At 54.2% G+C, this 18,173-nt stretch overlaps 1 protein-coding gene across 4 annotated transcripts in view; it reads right to left on the reverse strand.

Annotated features, from left to right (window-relative positions):
* Positions 1-516: 516 nt before the first annotated feature.
* NTNG2 (netrin G2) overlaps positions 517-18,173 on the reverse strand; it is a 51,642-nt gene continuing 33,985 nt past the window's right edge. The window contains exons 4-14 of one of the 4 annotated variants that reach the window (XM_040607520.1): positions 16,028-16,200; positions 14,264-14,290; positions 12,154-12,300; positions 9,487-9,555; positions 7,546-7,620; positions 6,330-6,404; positions 4,986-5,048; positions 4,400-4,474; positions 2,635-2,802; positions 2,046-2,180; positions 517-1,706 (exon numbers count right to left, since the gene is read on the reverse strand). In XM_040607520.1, the coding sequence (XP_040463454.1) occupies positions 1,483-1,706; positions 2,046-2,180; positions 2,635-2,802; positions 4,400-4,474; positions 4,986-5,048; positions 6,330-6,404; positions 7,546-7,620; positions 9,487-9,555; positions 12,154-12,300; positions 14,264-14,290; positions 16,028-16,200 (1,231 nt within the window). In that variant the 3' untranslated portion in view covers positions 517-1,482. Of the gene's footprint in view, positions 1,707-2,045; positions 2,181-2,634; positions 2,803-4,399; positions 4,475-4,985; positions 5,052-6,329; positions 6,405-7,545; positions 7,621-9,486; positions 9,556-12,153; positions 12,301-14,263; positions 14,291-16,027; positions 16,201-18,173 lie in introns of all 4 variants that reach the window. The other 3 variants (XM_040607519.1, XM_040607521.1, XM_040607522.1) reach the window with 3 other exon arrangements.

The following is an 18,173-nucleotide window of genomic DNA, read 5'->3' on the forward strand; positions in this document are numbered from 1 at the left end:
CCGTTGTCCTGATAGAGTTACATCACTTCTTGTCCCTGGCTTCTCCTGCCTTTGTTTCTGTGCTTGACTGCAAATGCTTCCTCAGATGGGGGCATGTTTATGAGCCTTGAGTGAGTTGACCTAGTCCTGATGAGCTTTGTACTGAAGTTCCAGGCTGTGGTTGCTTGATATTACTCAAAATATGCTGCTTTTTCTGCAAAGGTGCGTCATGGCACCAGCTCAGGCACGCTGCAATGGGGCTGGACCGCTGAGGTCCCCCTGGAGAAGCATCCCTGGACTACCCAGCCTCCTCCTGCTGCAGGCTCATTTGGAAACGGTCTTTCCACACAAGGCCACTGCTTAATCTATCACTGTAGGCTTTGTTCATTGTCTACCGTTAGCAGTCTAACCTAGGTTCAGCAAAGTAATTAGGAGGCATAATTAACAGCTCTCAGTCATGAGGCAACCTCTCCCTCCCTCCCTTCTCCCTCGTCATGTGGTGCACCTTGGTAGTGACTCAGAAAACACAAGAGGACATTATGAATCAAAAAATAAGTCTTTACCTGTAATTAACTGTGCACACAAAAAGGAAAACGTGGTGATCAAGCAGCCGTTAATAGTTGCTTTACTGGAGGAGGATACACTGGAATCAAATGCTCATGGCAAAACGTCCCTTTAAGTTGTGGGTTTTTTATAACATTTAATCCAAACAAAAATAAGTCTCTACCAAAAAAAAAAGTATTTGAACCGTACACTATACAGACAGGTGTGGATAAGACACTGCGCTGCTCACGTACCGTATGCCTAATGGCCCCTGCCTTCTTCATAAGTGCAAGAAAACAAAACCCAGCAATGAAAATAAAAAAAAAAATCGATGCAGCAACTAGAGTTGTAGGCAACAGTATGTGCGTGGCCAGGCCAATGGTGGGACATGGGACTGTGCGGCAAGGATGGACCAGAGTCCCCCCTTCCCTCCCCCCTCCCCCGCCTGTTGTGTTACGGGGCTCTGGAGGTGGCATGACAGGCTCTTTCAAAACAGGACACTAAGAAGAGGGAAAATAAAAAGAATACCCCAGCCTATACCAAAGTAAATAAAGTAATAATAAAAAAAATATCCCTTGGATTGCGGCACTATTTTGCCAGGGCCCCGGTGGCCCCGGCCCCAGGTCGCCCTGTGCAGAGCAGGGAAGGAGAGTCGCTGTGGGGGGAAGGATGGGGCCGTGTCCCCATGGGCTGCGGGACCAGGACCCTGGCACAGGATGGTGCAGTCCCCATGCTGCCGCTCAGCGCCGTGGCCATCCCCGCTGCCGTGGGATGGGTTTGTGGGCAGGAGTCGGCGCCCAATTTTCTGCATACCTCTCTGCTTGGAAAGGGGACCGAAAGACGTTGTGCAAGTCCTAGCGTGAAGGCAGGCGGAGGAGACAGCGGGGAGAGCCACCCGTTACCTTTAGTCTCCCCAGGTCCCTCGGGTAGCGCCTGGGCTGGGCTCCCTCATCTGCAGCTTCAGGGGTCCACCCAGCCGCGCAGCTGGAGGGCGAGCACCCCGAGGAGGATGGTGCCAAGGCTGCTGCGCACGCCGGAGGCACTGTCGCAGTCCTTTTTGTCGGCTTCACACCTGGATTGCTGGCACAGGACCCCTTTGAAGCCCACGGGGCAGATGCAGCGCTGGTTCTGGTAGCAGGTGCCGCCGTTCTGGCAGAGCAGGAGCTCATCGTCGCAGACGTTGGCTGCAAGGCGGGAGGGAGGGAAGGATGTGGGTGTTAATCTGGGGTACGTTAAACCCCTTGACTGCAGCAGAAACTAGGAGCTTTTGGCTTTCTTCTCTAGTTCCTAGGGGTTAAATTATCTAGCGGTTGCAGTGCTAGAGTAGTCCCACGGTTGAAGGAACATAGCAGGGCTACCAACTCCGGGGGCAAAGCCATCAAGTCACTTTGGATTTGGGAGGAATGGCTGGAATCTGCTTGCCCTACACCCTGAGCATCGCTGGGCACGCCAGCAGGCCATGCTGATGCCTGTCTCATCTGGACCCACCTCACACCTCCCCCCATCACTGGCGCGGTACGTACGGAAGCAGCCCTGTCTCCAGTAGTAGTTGGGCAGGCAGTCGTCGCACTTGGGCCCCGTGGCACCTTCTTTGCATTCACAGTAGCCGGTCTCGTTGCAGCGGTCATGCATGGAGCCGATCTGGTTGCAGTTACATTCTGGCCAAAGATGGGGCTGTTAGTGCCTGTCCTGCCCGGGGACTTTGTGCCCGCTCACACCCTGAGGGGGGCGTTGGGGACTGTGGAAGAGCCTGGCTGGGTGCTGCAGGAGGAACTTTAGAGACCAAGGGGCTGGGAGGGCATGGTTGCATGAGAGACCCTGACAGTGCAAGCAGCTGTGGGTGCAAAGACCCTCACTTTGGAGCTGAGCCCCTCCTGGTAGAGCAGTGCATCTGAATCAAGTTGGAAAGATACTATTTGGGCTTTGTTTTCAGGGAAGAGATGCCCTGGCAGGCAGCAGGGGCCGTAACGGCTGCTGTTCTCGGGGAGCACACGTGTGCGTACACCACCCTCTCTGGAGAAAGGGGCTGAACTGGAGCCCACCCCATAGACCGAGGTCCTGCACGAGCCATCCCATCCCAGTGCTGCTGGCCAAGGCCACCGGAGCACTCACCTATGCATACATTCTCATCATCCAGCTCCGCCGAGCTGTTGCGGTAGAAGCCCAGGCGGCAGTGCTGGCAGTGCTGGCCCCTCGTGTTGTGCTTGCAGCTCACGCAGGTCACCACGTTCAAGAAGTCGATGTAGCTGCAGCGGTTGGAGTGGCCGTAGCACTCACAGTCTGCGGAGAGGAGGAGAGAGCTGGGGAGCTGGGCCGGGAGCATCCTCCCTGGCGCTGGGCAGAGGAGAGGAGCCATGAGGCTTTGGGGAGAGCTCCTGCTCGGGTGAAATGCCACTGCTGCTGCAGGGCTGGGGTGGGCAGGATGAGTGCACACAGCGACAGCTGTTCCACACTGCTGGGGGAGCGGGCTTGCTTGGTGAACAGAGCCCAGTCAGGGGGCTCTGTCCCCTTGGGGTGAGGCCAGGCAGGAGCCAGTCCCCAGCTGTGCCAGGACACCATCTCTTCAAGGAAATGCATAATCATGGGAGGAGGCACTGGAGAGGAGTCAGGTGTTAATTAAAGAGCTGCGTTGTTAATGAGCAGAGCTCAGCTTGGTGCCTGGGTTTGGCTCTGGTGGGGCTAAGGGAGCTGGGCTGGGGCACAGAGCCCCAGAGAAGGCTCTGCCTGGCTGCAGCGAGGTGGGGACTGGCCCGTGGGATGGAGCTGGCCTGTGCCTGTGGGATGGTGCTGGCCCGTGGGAAGGCCCTGGGCAGGGCTGAAGTGGAGCTGAAGCTGCTGCACATCCAGGTAAAAAACTTTGCTGCTTCTTTGGGTCTGTGCTCCTCAGTGTGCCCCTTGCTGCTGTACTTCCCCAGCCAACACTGGGGGGGCAAGTATGGTGACTCTCGGGTTAAGCGTGGCTTGTGTGGGGTTCTTTGAAAGGTGGTGGACAAGTGCATGAAGGTTTGAGCAAGGGCTGACTGGTGCAGCACAGGGATGCCTGCAAAGGCTGCTGGCGGCGTGGGAGATGCCACCATCACTTGGCCAAGCACTGCTGCTGTCCCCAGGGCTGACCTCTCTCAGCTGTGGGCACGTGTTAGAAAATAATCAGCTAGGTTTAATTTGTAGCAAGAGGAATCTGATTACTTGCTTCTTGTGTTTGCTTTCTATTACCGTGGCTTGGGATGGTGACTGCCTTGCAGCGTTAGATTCAGGGCGCTGGATCTTTCTGGGAGTTTGAAAGCCCAACACAGGAGGAGAATAGGTACCCTAGTTGCCTTGTGGCCGAGCTGTCCTGGCCAGGAGGTGTCCCTGCCAGCACGGGCAGGGGATAACGTGAGCAGAAACCGTGTCAGTCAGGTCTGGGCTTCCCCGACCGTTGGAGAGCCGGAGGAGGCTCAGAGCTGGGGTTTTATTCCAGGCTCTAACAGTAAACATGCAAGGGTGGCAGAGGGATGGGAGGGAAGGCTGTGGGTTGGCATGCACATGCAACTGGAAGGGGAGATTCGTTTCAATGAAATGATGACCAGGGAAGATGGAGCAGGGCAGAGGTTTCCCCATGGTTCACAGCTGCTTGAGGAGGAGCTGAGAGTCTGTTGTTATCTTGACCCTCCGTGAAACAAGTTCTGCCTATTCAACCAATATCCAAAGAACTGCAGCTCAAATACTTCTGGCTGCTGCAGGTCCCAAGCATCTCACCCTAGGGCTGCACTCTTGCACACAGCTAACCACGCCTCGGCTAGGCAAACCCTCCCCATCTTCTCCATGTCTGAGGCTGCTGGACCACATCACCTGGGTGAAGACAAGGAGTCCTGGAGACTGCGCTCCCTCGCCTTACCTTTGTATGTTTCGATAGGAGCCAGTGGGCCAGAGTCTGGTTTGAGCCGGATGAGTTTTGAGCTCTTTGAGGATGCTTAAGAAAAATCAGAGACATGCTTTTTCTCACCGTTTAGTACCGCTCCACGTCCTACCCTGCTGCAAGCAGCTCTGCTACGAGAACAATGCCGAGCCGAGCCAAGAACAGCGCTCTGGCAGCGCTGGCGTCTATTTCTGCACCAGACAGCTGGTAGCTGCTAAATTTCTCTTCTTCTCCCCTCCTCAAAGTTTGATGCATGAAAAACTCGACGCCCAGCACTATTGCAGTGCTCAGAGCCAGGAGCTACTCACACATCCCCCCTTTATGCACGTTCAGTGGCGTGAATCGCGGCGTTCAGGGTAAGGATCTACAAATCTACATAGCTTCAAAAAAATAAAGGAATCTACTGGCCATGGCTTCGGTTTGGTCATGCCAGCTGGCACCTAAAAAGCTGCTTAGGAGTGAGCTAGGAGGACGAGTACTATGGAGGTGGTATCTGGCAGGGCTTGCTACAGGGTCCTGTAGAGCCCGTGCTGCTCCAGCACGGCTTGTCCCCACCAGCACATACCTGGCTTCTTCCCGTGCCTCTTGCCTGCAGAGTGTGCTGTGCGCCCTGCTTTGCTCTTCGGAGCTGCTACACCAGAACATAAAACATATCTGAGTGCTGTGGTGGGGAGAGGGCTCCCAGGGCCAGCCCAGCGCCATTGGGCTGGGATATGGGCTCAGGGTAAGGAGCTGCCCCGCTGGGATGATGCCTCCTGGGGGCTGTGCTGCCAGTGGGACCCTCGTCCCACAGAGCGCGACCAGGCTGCTGGGGTGAAGTCTCCTGAATCGAGCTGATGGGGTTTGGTGCTTGGGGGATTTTGTGCTGTGGGAGCCCCAGTGAGGGGCAAGGCTGAGCAGCACTGGGATCCCACAGGGCCTTTGGGAATGGGTCCCACTGGTGTCTGTGGCATGCAAGCCCTTGCCCAGCACTGTGGTGCTGAGGGAGGCGCTGGGTGGGCATTGCTAGCTATACCCACCGGTGTCCGTCGCATCCCCACAGTGACAGCAATGGCAGGAGGTGGCCATGCTCCCCACCCCCAGGGCTCAGCCAGGTCCCAGGGGCACCAGGGCTGCCTCTGGTCTCCATGGCTTCCCATGGTGGGCTGGCACAGCATCCAGACCCTCCTCCACCAACACGACCTCTCCAGCCCCCGTGGCTGTGATGGGCCACTGTGGTGCCCAGGTCCTGCTCTGCCACCATGGCCACCTCCATCCACTGGCACGATGGCTGGGCACGGAACGTGGCAGCCTCCTGGGTGCCCGCAGAGGACCAGCACAGCACAGGGGGTCTGCCGTGGGGAAAGTGGGGCAGCCCAAAGGGGAAGGAGCATTTCAGTGGGTCCCTGGGGAGCTCCAAAGTCCCACGTGGCTGCTGTGGGTGCTGCAGGTGGCCCTGGGGGCCACATCCTGCATAGAAGCCCTCATGGTTGTACCTATCCCTTAGGAGGAGGAGGCCATGGCTGTGTGAGGAGGCTCCACAGGGTGTTGTGAGCAGGGTGATTGCTGATGAGGCTTGGCTCTGTTGGGCTAGAGCAGCTGATCTGCGCAGTTAATCTTACCCAATTAATCTTGGCCAGGGGACGGTGCGTGCCTCCTGCCCCATGGCAAGAAACCCCTTTCCAAAGCAGCTGGGGTGCCCATGGGCTCCCCTGGCGCCTGGGGAGACCCCTGCAGCCACCCCAGCCCCAAACACATCCCCAGAAAGATCTCCATGGGTCTGGATGAGCAGAACTGAGCTGAGGTGGACCCTCTGAGTAGGAGAGTGGGTTGTACGATGGTGGGTCGTGCTGAGGACGGGTAGGTTGTCCTGGACTACGGGGACTGGGGGAGAAACCTGTCCTGTCCTTGGGGATGGGCATGGCCTTACCTCGAATGTTCTCGGGAGGGTCTGGTGGCTTCAGCTTGGGTCCAAGTGCTGCTGCGTTTGGTGGGCGCTGAACAGCTTACGGTGCATCAGTTAGAGAGAACATCAGATTTACTACAGAGCCCCCTCTTGTTTGTTTACAAAGGTGGCAAAGGGACACTGGAAGCTCTAGGCAGGTGTCTAGGGTGTGTTGGTGGAGCCGTATCTGGGTGAGGGCGTGTTGAAGCAGGGATGAGAGACAAAGTCTCCTGGAAATCAGGGGGTTTGAGTGTGAAGCGAGACAGAAAAAGTACTCCTAAGGGAAGGGCATGGGACCTGCTGGATGGGCGAGTGTTGGCATGTGGTCATCACGTTGCCCAGGCATGGAGAGAAGCTAAATGTGCAGACCACTGTCAAGACTCGGAAGCTGCCCTTGTTCAGCACAGACCGTCAGCATCACCTGGCATCGATGCCCATGGTGTAGGCCTATCCCTTGTTACCGCAGTGAATACAGTTTTGCCTCTCTGTGAGGCCAGAGACAGGCCCAAAAGCACAAAAAAATTCCAAAGTGCCTCAATTTCAGCTCCTTCTGCCCCCCCAGTTGGGTATTTACAAACACCAGGTGGTGTCCTGGGCCCAGCTTCAGCAGTTACGTTCTGCACGGGAAGGGATGCTCATGTCTACGGCTGGAGCGAGCTACAGGCATCTGGGATGGGCAATGGGAACTGAGCACCCCCGGGCAGCTGCCGGGGCGTGTGCGCTGGTGGGAGCCCTGAGCAGGAGAAGCTCAAGCCTCCCAAGGTTCCCACCAGGAGCAGCTCACCTTAGGCAGTCACGCAGGAGACCTGAAGCAAGGAGATACAGAAGGCGGCATCTATGCTATAAACGACACAGGCCTATCTATTTACAAAGTTATTCTGCTCTACAAACAGACTCCGGTCTCGGGAGATGACAGGATTTCCATGATCCTCTCCGTTCACCCCAGCAGCAAGCCGTGAACAATCTCTCCTACCACTTACCATCCTCATCTTTCATGTATACGACTAAACCCCGAGGCTCAATCCAGCCTCACCAGATTCCCAGCTGCGTGTAGGGCACAGATGAACCCCGAGCGTTTTCCCAGGCGGGAGGAAGAGAGAGATGCATGGAAAACAGAGATGCAGAGCTAGAAACTACGGCATTCGCTGAGCGCCGGCAGCTGGGACTCGCTGGTAGGACCCAGCTCAGCCACGTCTCCTACCTTCTGCTTCTGGGCCAGCCGTGGCCGGGGGGGAGCCCACCTGCAGCGGGGCAGCTGCCGACAAGCTGGTGTAGTCTTGGAGCGATCCAAGGGGAAAGTTGTGTTACTGGGAGTGCTGGGGGAGCTGGTAGCCTCCAGAGCTTTGGAGGACACCACCGCCCCATCCCCGTGCCGTGCAGGTGCAGCTGGTGTGTCCCGGGGCAGGATGGCAGCGATGTGCTGAGCTGCCCGTCCTCAGCCCAGCCGCGCACTGCGTTCTGCTCCGGTGTTGGCACAAGGATCTCGGCAGCTGCTCCGTGCCCCTCCGCTTGGGAATAATGGAGCTGAGCCTTAGGGGGGAGGCACAAAGTCCTGGTTCCTCACCCAAACTTCTAGGCTCTGCTCTTCCCTTGGGAATAACAAAGAATTTGCAAGCCACTGCAGAGAAGCTACACTGGCAAGAGCTGCGTAGATGGCTTGTTTGCTTTCCCTGCTAGCCCTCACCCCTCTGGCTCCGTACCCCTCCCCGTCCCCTCAATGTTGGTAACAATCTTCAGGTTTGCTAGAAAACAAACCAAGGAATAGAATTTGAAAAGCCATATTATTAATTTCAGGCTCCAGTTGGGTAACATAAGGAGGAGGAGGAAAAAAAAAAAATATCTCTTGATCCTTGCCAAGTTTCAAAGGACAAACCTGAGTAGGAGAGAAATGTGATTTCCCAGCCTCGTCAAGGGGATGATAAACAATGCAGGATAAAAAAGAAAAAAAAAAATTTTTTTTTAAAGGAAAGCTCTAAAAGAAGGTGATAGACATTGTCCTTTTCAGCTGGAAAGTGGAAACCAATTGATATTAATATGGTGTTAAAGAGAATATGAAAAAAAGCCCTGTGCAAATTGGCAAGGGTTTAATTAGAGTCACAATAAAAAACAGCCCTGGAGGCATTTTGCTTTTTAGTCATTCACATACACCTCCACTCAATCGCATTTACAGAGCCAGGAAAATTATTAATGCTCATTATCCTGAGAACCTTTCCCTTGTAGCTCTTGGACATTAATGGATAGTTTTACATTTTGGGAGGGGGATAGACATGTTTCACCCCCAGACCCAGCTCACACAAATGGGAAACCCTGGGCAGCTCTTATCACAGAGGGGCTTCTACCAGCCCCGATGATAACTGCTGCTCTTGGTGGATTTCTGAGGGGAGCAGAATGAATTGAACCAACAAGTCATGCTGCGCAGCAAAACCATGGGGGCAAACGGTGCTGGTATAGTGGGGAAGGATCCCCAAAAAGTCCTTCTCAGAACATAACCACGCGGTCCCCTTTCTGCAGGACCTACAGGGAGCCAGGTGTCTGCGCTGGCTGCTGGAGCTCTGACCCACCAGGCAGGGCACGGGTTGGTTTTGTTTTTCCCAGAGGTGTACTGACACTGCTAAAACTGCTACGAACCGGAGGGGGAAAAAAAAAAAAAAAGGAAAAAAAGCGCTTTTTTTTGCTTATTTTGAATGTGGGAAAAATGTAACAAATGGCAAGGAAGAATTTGACAGGCTTCAAGGAAGGTTTCGAAATAACAGAACTGCAGAAGGCAAATGAGAATAGCACTTAATTCATCCTCCTTAGGGTAACGCTGCGATTTCCCTTCTACCCATTTTGGCAGCCTCGCCTGCCTTCAGACCGCAGGCTGTGCCCATCGGCTCCCCCTTCTCCCCCCTCTCACCGCATGACAGGCGACCGGGCACAAAAGCATCCTACGAACATGACCACAGCTCCACCTTGACCACAGAAAACACCAGCAGCAGCCAAAGGAGGCAGATGTCTAGCAGATCCATGCGACCCAGAGACAACCCAAATCTAATCTGCTCCTCTAGCCTACGTGCGGCGTTGCTTTCTGCCTGGCCGCTACCCACTGGTGTGCGGAGGCACGGCGGGGAAGGGAGAAACACGTCGGTCTGGCTTTAAATACCTGTTTTTTTCTGTGTTTCTGTCACGGGCGTGGAGGCAGTGAACTCAGAGGCTGGTCTGATGATGCTCACTTATGGTGGGAGGCAGGAATCGAGAGGGCAGAAGACAGTGCGTAAATCAGAGAGTGAAACCGCACAGGGATGGGGCAGGGCTCTAACGGGACTTTTTTTTTTTTTAATGGCTGGCTGGCTGAGCTGGCGTTAAAGCAAGGAGGGATTCGTTTAGGCATCTGTAATTCAGAAAGGAGGGAATGACAGAGTATCTCGCTTTGGGACTCTGACCCAGCTTGGGGTTAAGGGTGATCCCTTTACCAAGGTGTTGCCCCTGAGGTCCAGGCGAGTCAGGTTCACAGCCCCTTGGGGGTGTCCTGGTGTTTCAGTAAGTACTTTACATGGGGCAGGACTGGAGGAGGAGGAACGTCTCTGGCCAAAAGCAGATCAGAGTTAGGCTGTGCCTTGATTCCCTGTTGCTGGTCAAAGGCACACAACGCACCCCTAGCATCAGAGCAGGTCCCTGAGGTCCCCTGGGCGGCCCTGGCTACCGCCTGAACTGGAGCAGCCCCTCCAGGGACTGTCTCCATCCCCGAGTGCACCATTGTGGCCTGAGACCTGACTCTGCAGACACATGGGTGGGGGTCTGGATGGGGGCAAGGAGCCCAGAGCTCAGGCCTGACTATACTGAGCCAGAGATCTGGCAGCTGGACTGCGATTTACTTTTTATTTTGTCCCTTGCCACCAGTTAATGAAAGCTTTATGGGAACATTTTCCCTGCCCAGGAAGAAGGTTTTGGAGAAGGAATAAACCCTGAGATGCAAGATGTGGACCAGGTTCCTCAGAGCAGTCTGGCAGGAGAGGCAACCCCCAGCACCCCCAAGCCCACCCAGGTACCATCCTACCTGCCCCAGATGTACGGCACAAACGAGGCTGAGCACTGCAAACCACACACACGTGCACGGCACTTGCAAAACACCAGACCTAAACTACTGCTACAGGTGAGCATGGATAAAAATCGAGTGCCCCCAGGCACGTGGTGCAGCCGCCGATGTGGTGCCCTGTCCCTGCTGGGGCCATGGGGATGCTGCACGCTCTGGGCAGGGGTGGGGGATGAGCACGTGTGTATGGTGTGGACCTGCGTGAAGAGCATCTTTTCACACACCAGAGGCTTACTGTCTTCTGCCCAGGGTCATTCCAACTGCATGGAAGTTCGAGCTAAACCCTCAGCTTCCTGATTAACTACTCAAGCAGGGTACTTCCATGAATATATCTATATTTGCATAAACATGCAATCAAGTTTCCTCATCCCTTTGACTGGCTTCTGGCAGCTCCCCCAGACAGACTGTTACTAACATACTGTGGGTGTAAAACGTCCTCCTGGGAAATATCAGGCCCAGAAAGCATGGCAAGGGGAGGAATGCGTGTCTAATTCCCCCATGAGAAGCTTAAAAAAAATGGCCTGCTGTTAAGTTTTATCTGCTCATTTCCAAATGACAAGTGAAAACGCTGTCTCCTTGTTCACGGAGGGAGGGAAGGAGGAACCCCGGGGAAAAGGACAGAAGTTTTCCTCTGTGGGGTGGTTTTAGACATTAGGAAAGGGTGTTTCTGGCACGTGTCGGCACCAGCCCTGCACGCTTCTGGCTGCTTGCACCGCGGCTGCCTGGGGAGTGTTAGAGCGCGGCGCTGCCCTTGATGGCGCAGCCAGCCTTCATGGCGTCCCGGAGTCCTTGAGCCTGGCCACAGGGACTGGCTGCGGTGCTGGGAGAGCCGGCGAGGATGGAGCCAGCTTCTCCCTCCACCCGAGAGCTCGTCCCTGGTGTGGCTTAGCAAAGCCCGGGGCTGCTCTGTGGGTGGCAAGGGGCAGGGGTGGCAGCTCGCGCGCTGTGCTGGGGAGGGTTCCCGTCCCAGCGAGGGGCTGGGGAGGCACAGCAGCACCCAGCCGTCCCCATGCCGCTCTGGGAGCAGCTCTCCTGCCAGCTCAGGTACCGCACCTGGAGGCTGGTGGCAGAGCAGGATGGGGTACAATTTCCCTCCCAGCCCGGCAGGACAGATGCGTGATTTAATTTTCTGGTGGGACAGTAAAGCCTGCCTCGCTTTCCTGCCCTGCCTAGTGACGGAGCTGTAAGAGAACATCTCCTGCAGCGTGCCAGCCCTCTGTAGGACAGTGCTGCCAAGCGGCTCTAGGAGGGATGAATTCTGAAAACCTTTTCTTTTTAAAAGTACAGAATTGAGAGGAAAAAAAGGGAAAAACATTGCATCCCCCACGTCCAGTCCTGGCTTCACTTCTTGCTGCCCTGATGACAACAGAGCGACAGCAGAGTGAGATCAGCTGGGGGGGAGGATGTCAACCCACGGCGTGGTTGTCTCTTGGCTTTGAGGTGGACCCGTTGTGGCTGGCTCCCTGCTTGCAGGGACTGTAACGCTTGTTCCTAGCTCGTGTCACAAGTGTCCAAGTACCCTTGGACTGAACAGAGAGAACAGAGGGCTGCCCAGAGGCTGGGGGATGTGAACTGAGTCAGGGTGATTTTTATCCATGTCCCTTTATCGTCCTACAGAGCAGATAGCTAGGTGCGGCATCCCCACCGCTGCTGGAGAGGCCGGGATGGGAAGCAGGAGAAAGGAGCCCGGCAGCTGAGCCCTGGCCCTCTGAGCGAGGCAGGGAGCATGGAACCCACCTGGCTGGGTGGTGGTGGCAGGTAGGGGGGTGCTGGTGGTGGTGGTGCTGGTGGTGGTGGTGCTGGTGGTGGTGGTGGGCATTGTTGTGGTGGTCGTTTTGGCGGTGGTGGTTTTTGCGGTGGTGACCCGCTGCGGTCGCTCATACGCTAGCAAGCAAAGAGAAGAAGCAGGAGGCACTTACTGGGGAGCAGCGGGGGGTTCCCTTGCCAGCCCACGCACCCGCCAGGCTGCTGCTGCTGGGGCTGAACTGGTGACCAGTTTTTCTCAGCGCGGTTACAACTGGGGCACTGAGAGGATTAGGGCGGCAGCATGACGCTGGATGCAGCGCGTGCGTGCCGGGGCCAGAGCCTGTGGCCGTATCAGCTTACTCTGTTGGTGTAGATATTGGCTTAAATACTTACAGCTCGATCATAAACTAATTACCAATTAAGCTGAAAAGGGGAAATAAAAGCACGCCTGGGTAGGGATGGGGAAGAGCGGGCGGGAGGTGCAGAGGAGCCCCCAGCCCGCTCTGCAGGGGGTCTGACGTCCCGGGTGTCTGTGTGCCAGCTGGCAAGAGCCCTGCCTATCCTGGCTCCACGAACTGCTCCATTCCCTTCTGCCACCCTACAGGCAGCAAACTACCTGGCACCATCAAAACCAACCCGTACCCTTGGCACATACTAATTACCACTGGCACCCTCTGTTCAGCAGGGGAAATTAATTGGTGGTTTAATGTCAGCGAGCCCCCGTGGAGCCGAGCGGGAGCAATCCCCCGTGCGGTGCCCACCCCACCGCGCTGGCCACAACAGCCCCGACTAAAATAATACTCAAACACAAATTCCTACTTAACTTACACCTGCTGCCCTCCTGTCCTTGTTTGTCCCCCTGCTTCATGCAGATTATCATGCTTAATTTCATAATAGCCCTGAGCTAGTTTAAATACTTAATTTAGGTCACTTCTAGTCTCCTATGCAGGCTAAATAATCTCTCCTTAACTGGCCTTGGACACAAATCCCTCCTGTCCACCTCCTGCGTGTTGCTCCCAGCACCCCCCCAGCTTCTCCCTAGCAGAAAAATTCTGATGGGAAACATCTTCCAGTGAAACAACGGTAGCACTGAGGATGCCAAGCACTGTTAAAGGGGAAAAAAAGAGTTATCAAAATGGTTTTGACCCGAAAAGCAAAGAATATTTTGGACTGTTAAAACATTTTTTTTTTTTTTTAAATCCTAAATTACTTCAGGGAGACTTTTAATTTTTATTTGTTTTTTTTTTTTTTTAACCATTTAAATTTAAACTGCTTAAAATCTAAATATGGTTCATTTACCCAGAAAAACCTTCCTCCACTTTTCAATTAGGTGCGTTTTTCTTAATTACATTTGCATTCCTCTGAAACTATTTCTCCTCCGATTCTTTCCACTTGCCTGCAAACCAAAGAATTCATTATTCATTCAGCTCTCTGATTCGCTTCTTCTGGAGGGTAATTCTGAGCCACAAAATTCAAACCCAGGTTTCTGCTTACCCAAAACTCAAGGCTCTTTGATGTCAAACTACCTCCAGCTTTGTTAAATAAGGAGTCCTATCACACCATCACGCTTTCAATAGAAATCCCTGCTGAGCTCTGCCATCTCTGCTGCCAACACTTCATAGACATATGTTTATGTACATACACATGTACATACAGATGTACGCGTACTTTCTCCGTGTTTTTTTTTTTTTTATCGATACCCCAAAGTGACCCAGACTGGATGCTATGCCAGATAATTCAAACCCAGCTCCTTCTCAGAGCAGAAGTCTGCAATACTGGGGGCGGGGGGGAAGTTCACAGCGAGCACTGGTGGTTTTGAAGAGTCTTTTTTTATTTCCTTTCCGGCTGCCATACTAACGAACCTCATGGGGGGAAACCATGCCAGAGGAAGAGGCAAAATGAGGCTACTGAAGTCAAAGGAAGAAAATATCAGACTCTTTGACAGGACAGAAAATGAGGCACAATTAGGGAAGACTTACTGCCTGGAAAATGGTAATGGACAGAAAATAACCATGGGGTGTTTTGTTTTTTTTTCTAGTGACATCTGCAAGGACCATGCACCGATGTTAAATGCCAGCATTTCAGTTATGTTTTTACTTACTGCCAAAGGCTGAGCCTGCAGCTGCACCTGGAAAAAACAAGAAGAAGCCCGGTCACTGGAAGCAGGACACCATCGGCTCTGATACCAGCAGAAGATCAAACAGATACACGATGAGGGACCAAACAGCAATTAGTTGGTGGGGGTCTCTGCATATCAGTTTGCTGCAACGTCTTAAGAGCTGCTTTTGTCAAACCAGAGAGGCAGCCAGACAGCGCTGTCTGGGGTCTTGGCATCTCAAGCCTTTCACCTGGGAAAGAAAAACCAGTGTGGTCCTTGCTGATGGGTTTTTCCATTAACCATTTCCTTGACCCACTGTCAAAGGACAAGTGTATCTTCTGAGGTTCACTGGGCAAAGCACAAGCTGTAGGGTCTGAGCCAGGTGTTGCATCTGGGACAGTTCTCGGTGAACAGAAGGGCTGAACACCCTTCCTACCGCAGCACTGGCTCAATGGGATGCTGCAAAGCCCCTGGCTTCAAACCCGCCAGCTGAAGATCACCCAAGGACCAGCTGCTGGCACCCAGGAGGCTAACGGCCACGGTCCTCCCTACTGTAACAAGTGGGTGAATGACGGGAAGGCTCAGCTTTGCGTGAACATAAAGCACAGGACCAATGATGGTAGAGGCTGGACCACTGAGAGGAGGGGGCTTCAGAGAACTGCCGCTGTTGGACAGGAAGAGGGTATCGATGAGGGGGAGGGGGAAGCCACAGAGAGGGGGAGAAGACTGAGTGACAGATGGGAAGAGAGATGAATGGGAGAAGAAAAAGCAGAGGAGAAAGAGAAATAGGAAAAGACACAAGGAATAGAGGGGAGGGAAAGAGAGAGAACAGCATGTCTGTGCCTGTCAACACCAGAAACTCTCCCAGGCTCCTTTGAAGCAATGCAGCCACTTGGTGGGAGCTGACAAGCTCGTTCCCTTTCAAAGAACCTGCTCGTCTACCAGCCCTGGCACACACAAAACATTCCCATCACGGCCTTCGGAGCCTGAATTTCAGCTTTGATCATCTTAAAGCACATAAATCTTTCAAAAAATTTTTGGGGAGGGAGGGAAAAGATTCTCTTTGGTAATGCTCAAAGCTGCTGCTTGAAAGGCTGGAGTGGCTACTGTGGCTCTGTGACATTTAAACAAGTCTGCTAATGTGGACTGGACAGAAACCCAGGAGAAACCGGCCCATCTGTGATGTTTCCTGCCCTAATTCCCCTGCTCAAACGATGGTGGTTACGCATCCTTCATCTCGTCTGTGCACCTTTGCTTCTGTCAGTGCCTTGCTCCAGCAGGCAATTGGATGAGACTGGAGCTGCGCAGAGGGACCGCAGCTTGCAGCGCTTGCCTGAAATACCGACAGACGCAGAACAGGATCCAGAAAGCCATCCAGAAAGCAACCTGCACTCCTGCAGCTGAGCAGTGCCAGCACTGAGCCCATGGACTACTTGACAGCCCGTGGTCTACCGTGGCTAAATAACATCTTCAAAGGACAGTAATTTGCACTGACACAAAGCCATGGACCTATATCCTGGCCCAAGGCCATCATCACTAGGACCCAGCACTCATCTACCCGTCAAATCACCTCCGCGTCCACCCAGAGCCTCTCTTATTTCTCTGTGTACCGAGACAGGGGTAAATACCCGCTTCCCGCTCGGGAGCGGAGCATCCTGCACTGCTTCGAGCTGGAGAAGAACAAGATGAGAATCCGCTCCCATCTGTAGGTGTTGTGCAGCCCAGGGTGGGGGTGCGCCCCGGGCTGGCTCGCTGCAGGTTACTTACATGCGTTGGGGGACCCGTTGGGGAGAGGCAGGTAGGATCCTGCTCGCCAAGACCTGGAGCGAAAGTTCTTCTTGCACTTGCCGCAGTCCTGCCCCGTGGTGTTGTGCTCGCACTCGCACTGGAGGCTGCCCTCTTTGAAGGTGCACAGGTTAGCGTGGAGGTTGCATTTACACCTGGAAGAGGAAGACAGGAGAGCTGTCAGGTATTACGGCTCTCCTCCGTGCCCCTGGTACAGCGCCGTCCATGTGCGTGACAATGTAGCGGCGAGGCTGGGCTGGTTACCCCTTTCCTGGTCCTTCTGCAGGGCTTTTTCACTGAACTCAGCTGTTTTCCCCAAGTATCTGGTGCTGGGGTTACGATTTCCACTTCCTCGCCCGAGGTGGATCTGCAGTCTCTATTCCAAGATGAGAGATATTTTACTCCCACCGTCCAACTGCGGTAGCACAGACCGTTTAATGGTAAGTCAGCATCTCCAGCTGAGACTCCAGGAAGGAGCCACGCACGTTTCAGGTGGGTACGGAAATCTGGGTGAGTAGCTCAGAGGGAGGCTTTTACCTGGAGGCAGAGAGGAGAGCTTCGGGGTGTAGCTGGAGGAGCATGGCTAATGCTGGTGGGGCTCAGCCCCTTGACCCTGGGCAGCGTGCTGAAGTCAAGAGCGTTTTCTCCTGTGGTGTGAAGTTGCACAACACAAACCCTTTTCCTTAGGTGCAGCGCAGCCCCAGCCTGCTGCCACCAAAATAACACCACGAACAAGTCACCATCAGAATCTGCCTTATCAGAGAAGATGACGACGAAAAACACAATTCAGCAATTTGGAAACATTAACAAACTTTTAATGAGCTGTAGTGCAGTACGCAGGGAATAATTATCTCCATGCACAATAATTCCTGTTGCTCAGGCTCTGGAGGTGACTCGCGCAGAGGCTGAGCCCATAACTCAGATGTGGCTCTGGTAACTCCCGGGCCCCAGCTCAGGCCATCAGATGGAGACTGTGGGGACCAAACCCTCTCATTTCATTCCAGACACTGTATCCCAAACACAGCCCACTGGTTTTTCATTGCTTTGTGCAATAATTTACGCCCTCAGAAGCAGAGCCATTAGAGAACAGTAAAGCGGTGCCTTATGTGACCCAGTAGAGGTCTGATGGGCAGCGCTTCGTTCTACAGGGCTAATTGTACGTGAGATGCAGAGCTGAGGGGAACGAACTGCTTGCAGAGATGAGGAAACGTGGCCCGCTGCTTCTGGTGCTCTATCTGCATGGGGATAAACAACCTGGATTAGGCTGGGAGCCGTGAGCTGGGTCTTTCCTGGCCGCCAGCGCCGTGCATGCCCACCAGCTCCGGGTGCCTCTCCCCCTCTCCCCTGGAGCCCCCGGAGATGCTCCCCAGCCGCCTGCCTGACCCACTGAGGCTGCTGTTGCCTCCTCCTCCTCACGCATGGCTGGATGAGCTGCCTTCATGTATGATTTTATTTTTCTTTCTCCCCCTCCCCTCCCTGTCCTTAATTCTAGCAAACCTGCTCAGACGCTAAGCGTAAGCTGGATGAACAGTTTCTTTCCCCATCTTACAACCCTGCCTCTGACCAAGCAGAGGAGGAAATATTGCTGTCTCAAAAAGGGAGGAAGGAAGAAAATGTGGTCCACAGAGCAGCAGCAGACACACTCAGCATGCTCCACTTGAATCTGTGTGTTAGTGAGAGCTGGAGATGCCGCGTCACGGCTGAAAGCACTAACAGCCTCTGAGCATCAGTGCTCTGGGAGCAAGCCACGAATCCCAGTGTCCGGGTGAAGGAAGCAGCTTTGGTTGGTACCTACACAGGAGGGATGCTCTATTTCAGCTGCTCCATGTCCCCTCTGCCTCTGATGAGGAAGGATTTTGGCTGAGCCATCCCAGCCCTTTGGCAGAGGCGATGCCCAGCTCTGGGGTGCTGTGGAGCCTGACTCTGAATTATTCAGTGTCCACACAGCACGGCCTCCTTCACTCACTTCAGAACGAGCAGATGAGAAGAAAGCGAGCAAGATATCGGGTTAAAGCAGGTCAAAGCCTCACTGCTACTGCCCTGGGTGCAGCCTGAATCAGAGCAACAGCTTCTGGGGGCTGCAGCTCTCCTCCCGCCTCCCACTGGTGGGAACAAGGGGATGGGAGCC

The sequence above is a fragment of the Falco naumanni genome, chromosome 9 (genome assembly GCF_017639655.2).
Source record: "Falco naumanni isolate bFalNau1 chromosome 9, bFalNau1.pat, whole genome shotgun sequence".
Taxonomy (NCBI): domain Eukaryota; kingdom Metazoa; phylum Chordata; class Aves; order Falconiformes; family Falconidae; genus Falco; species Falco naumanni.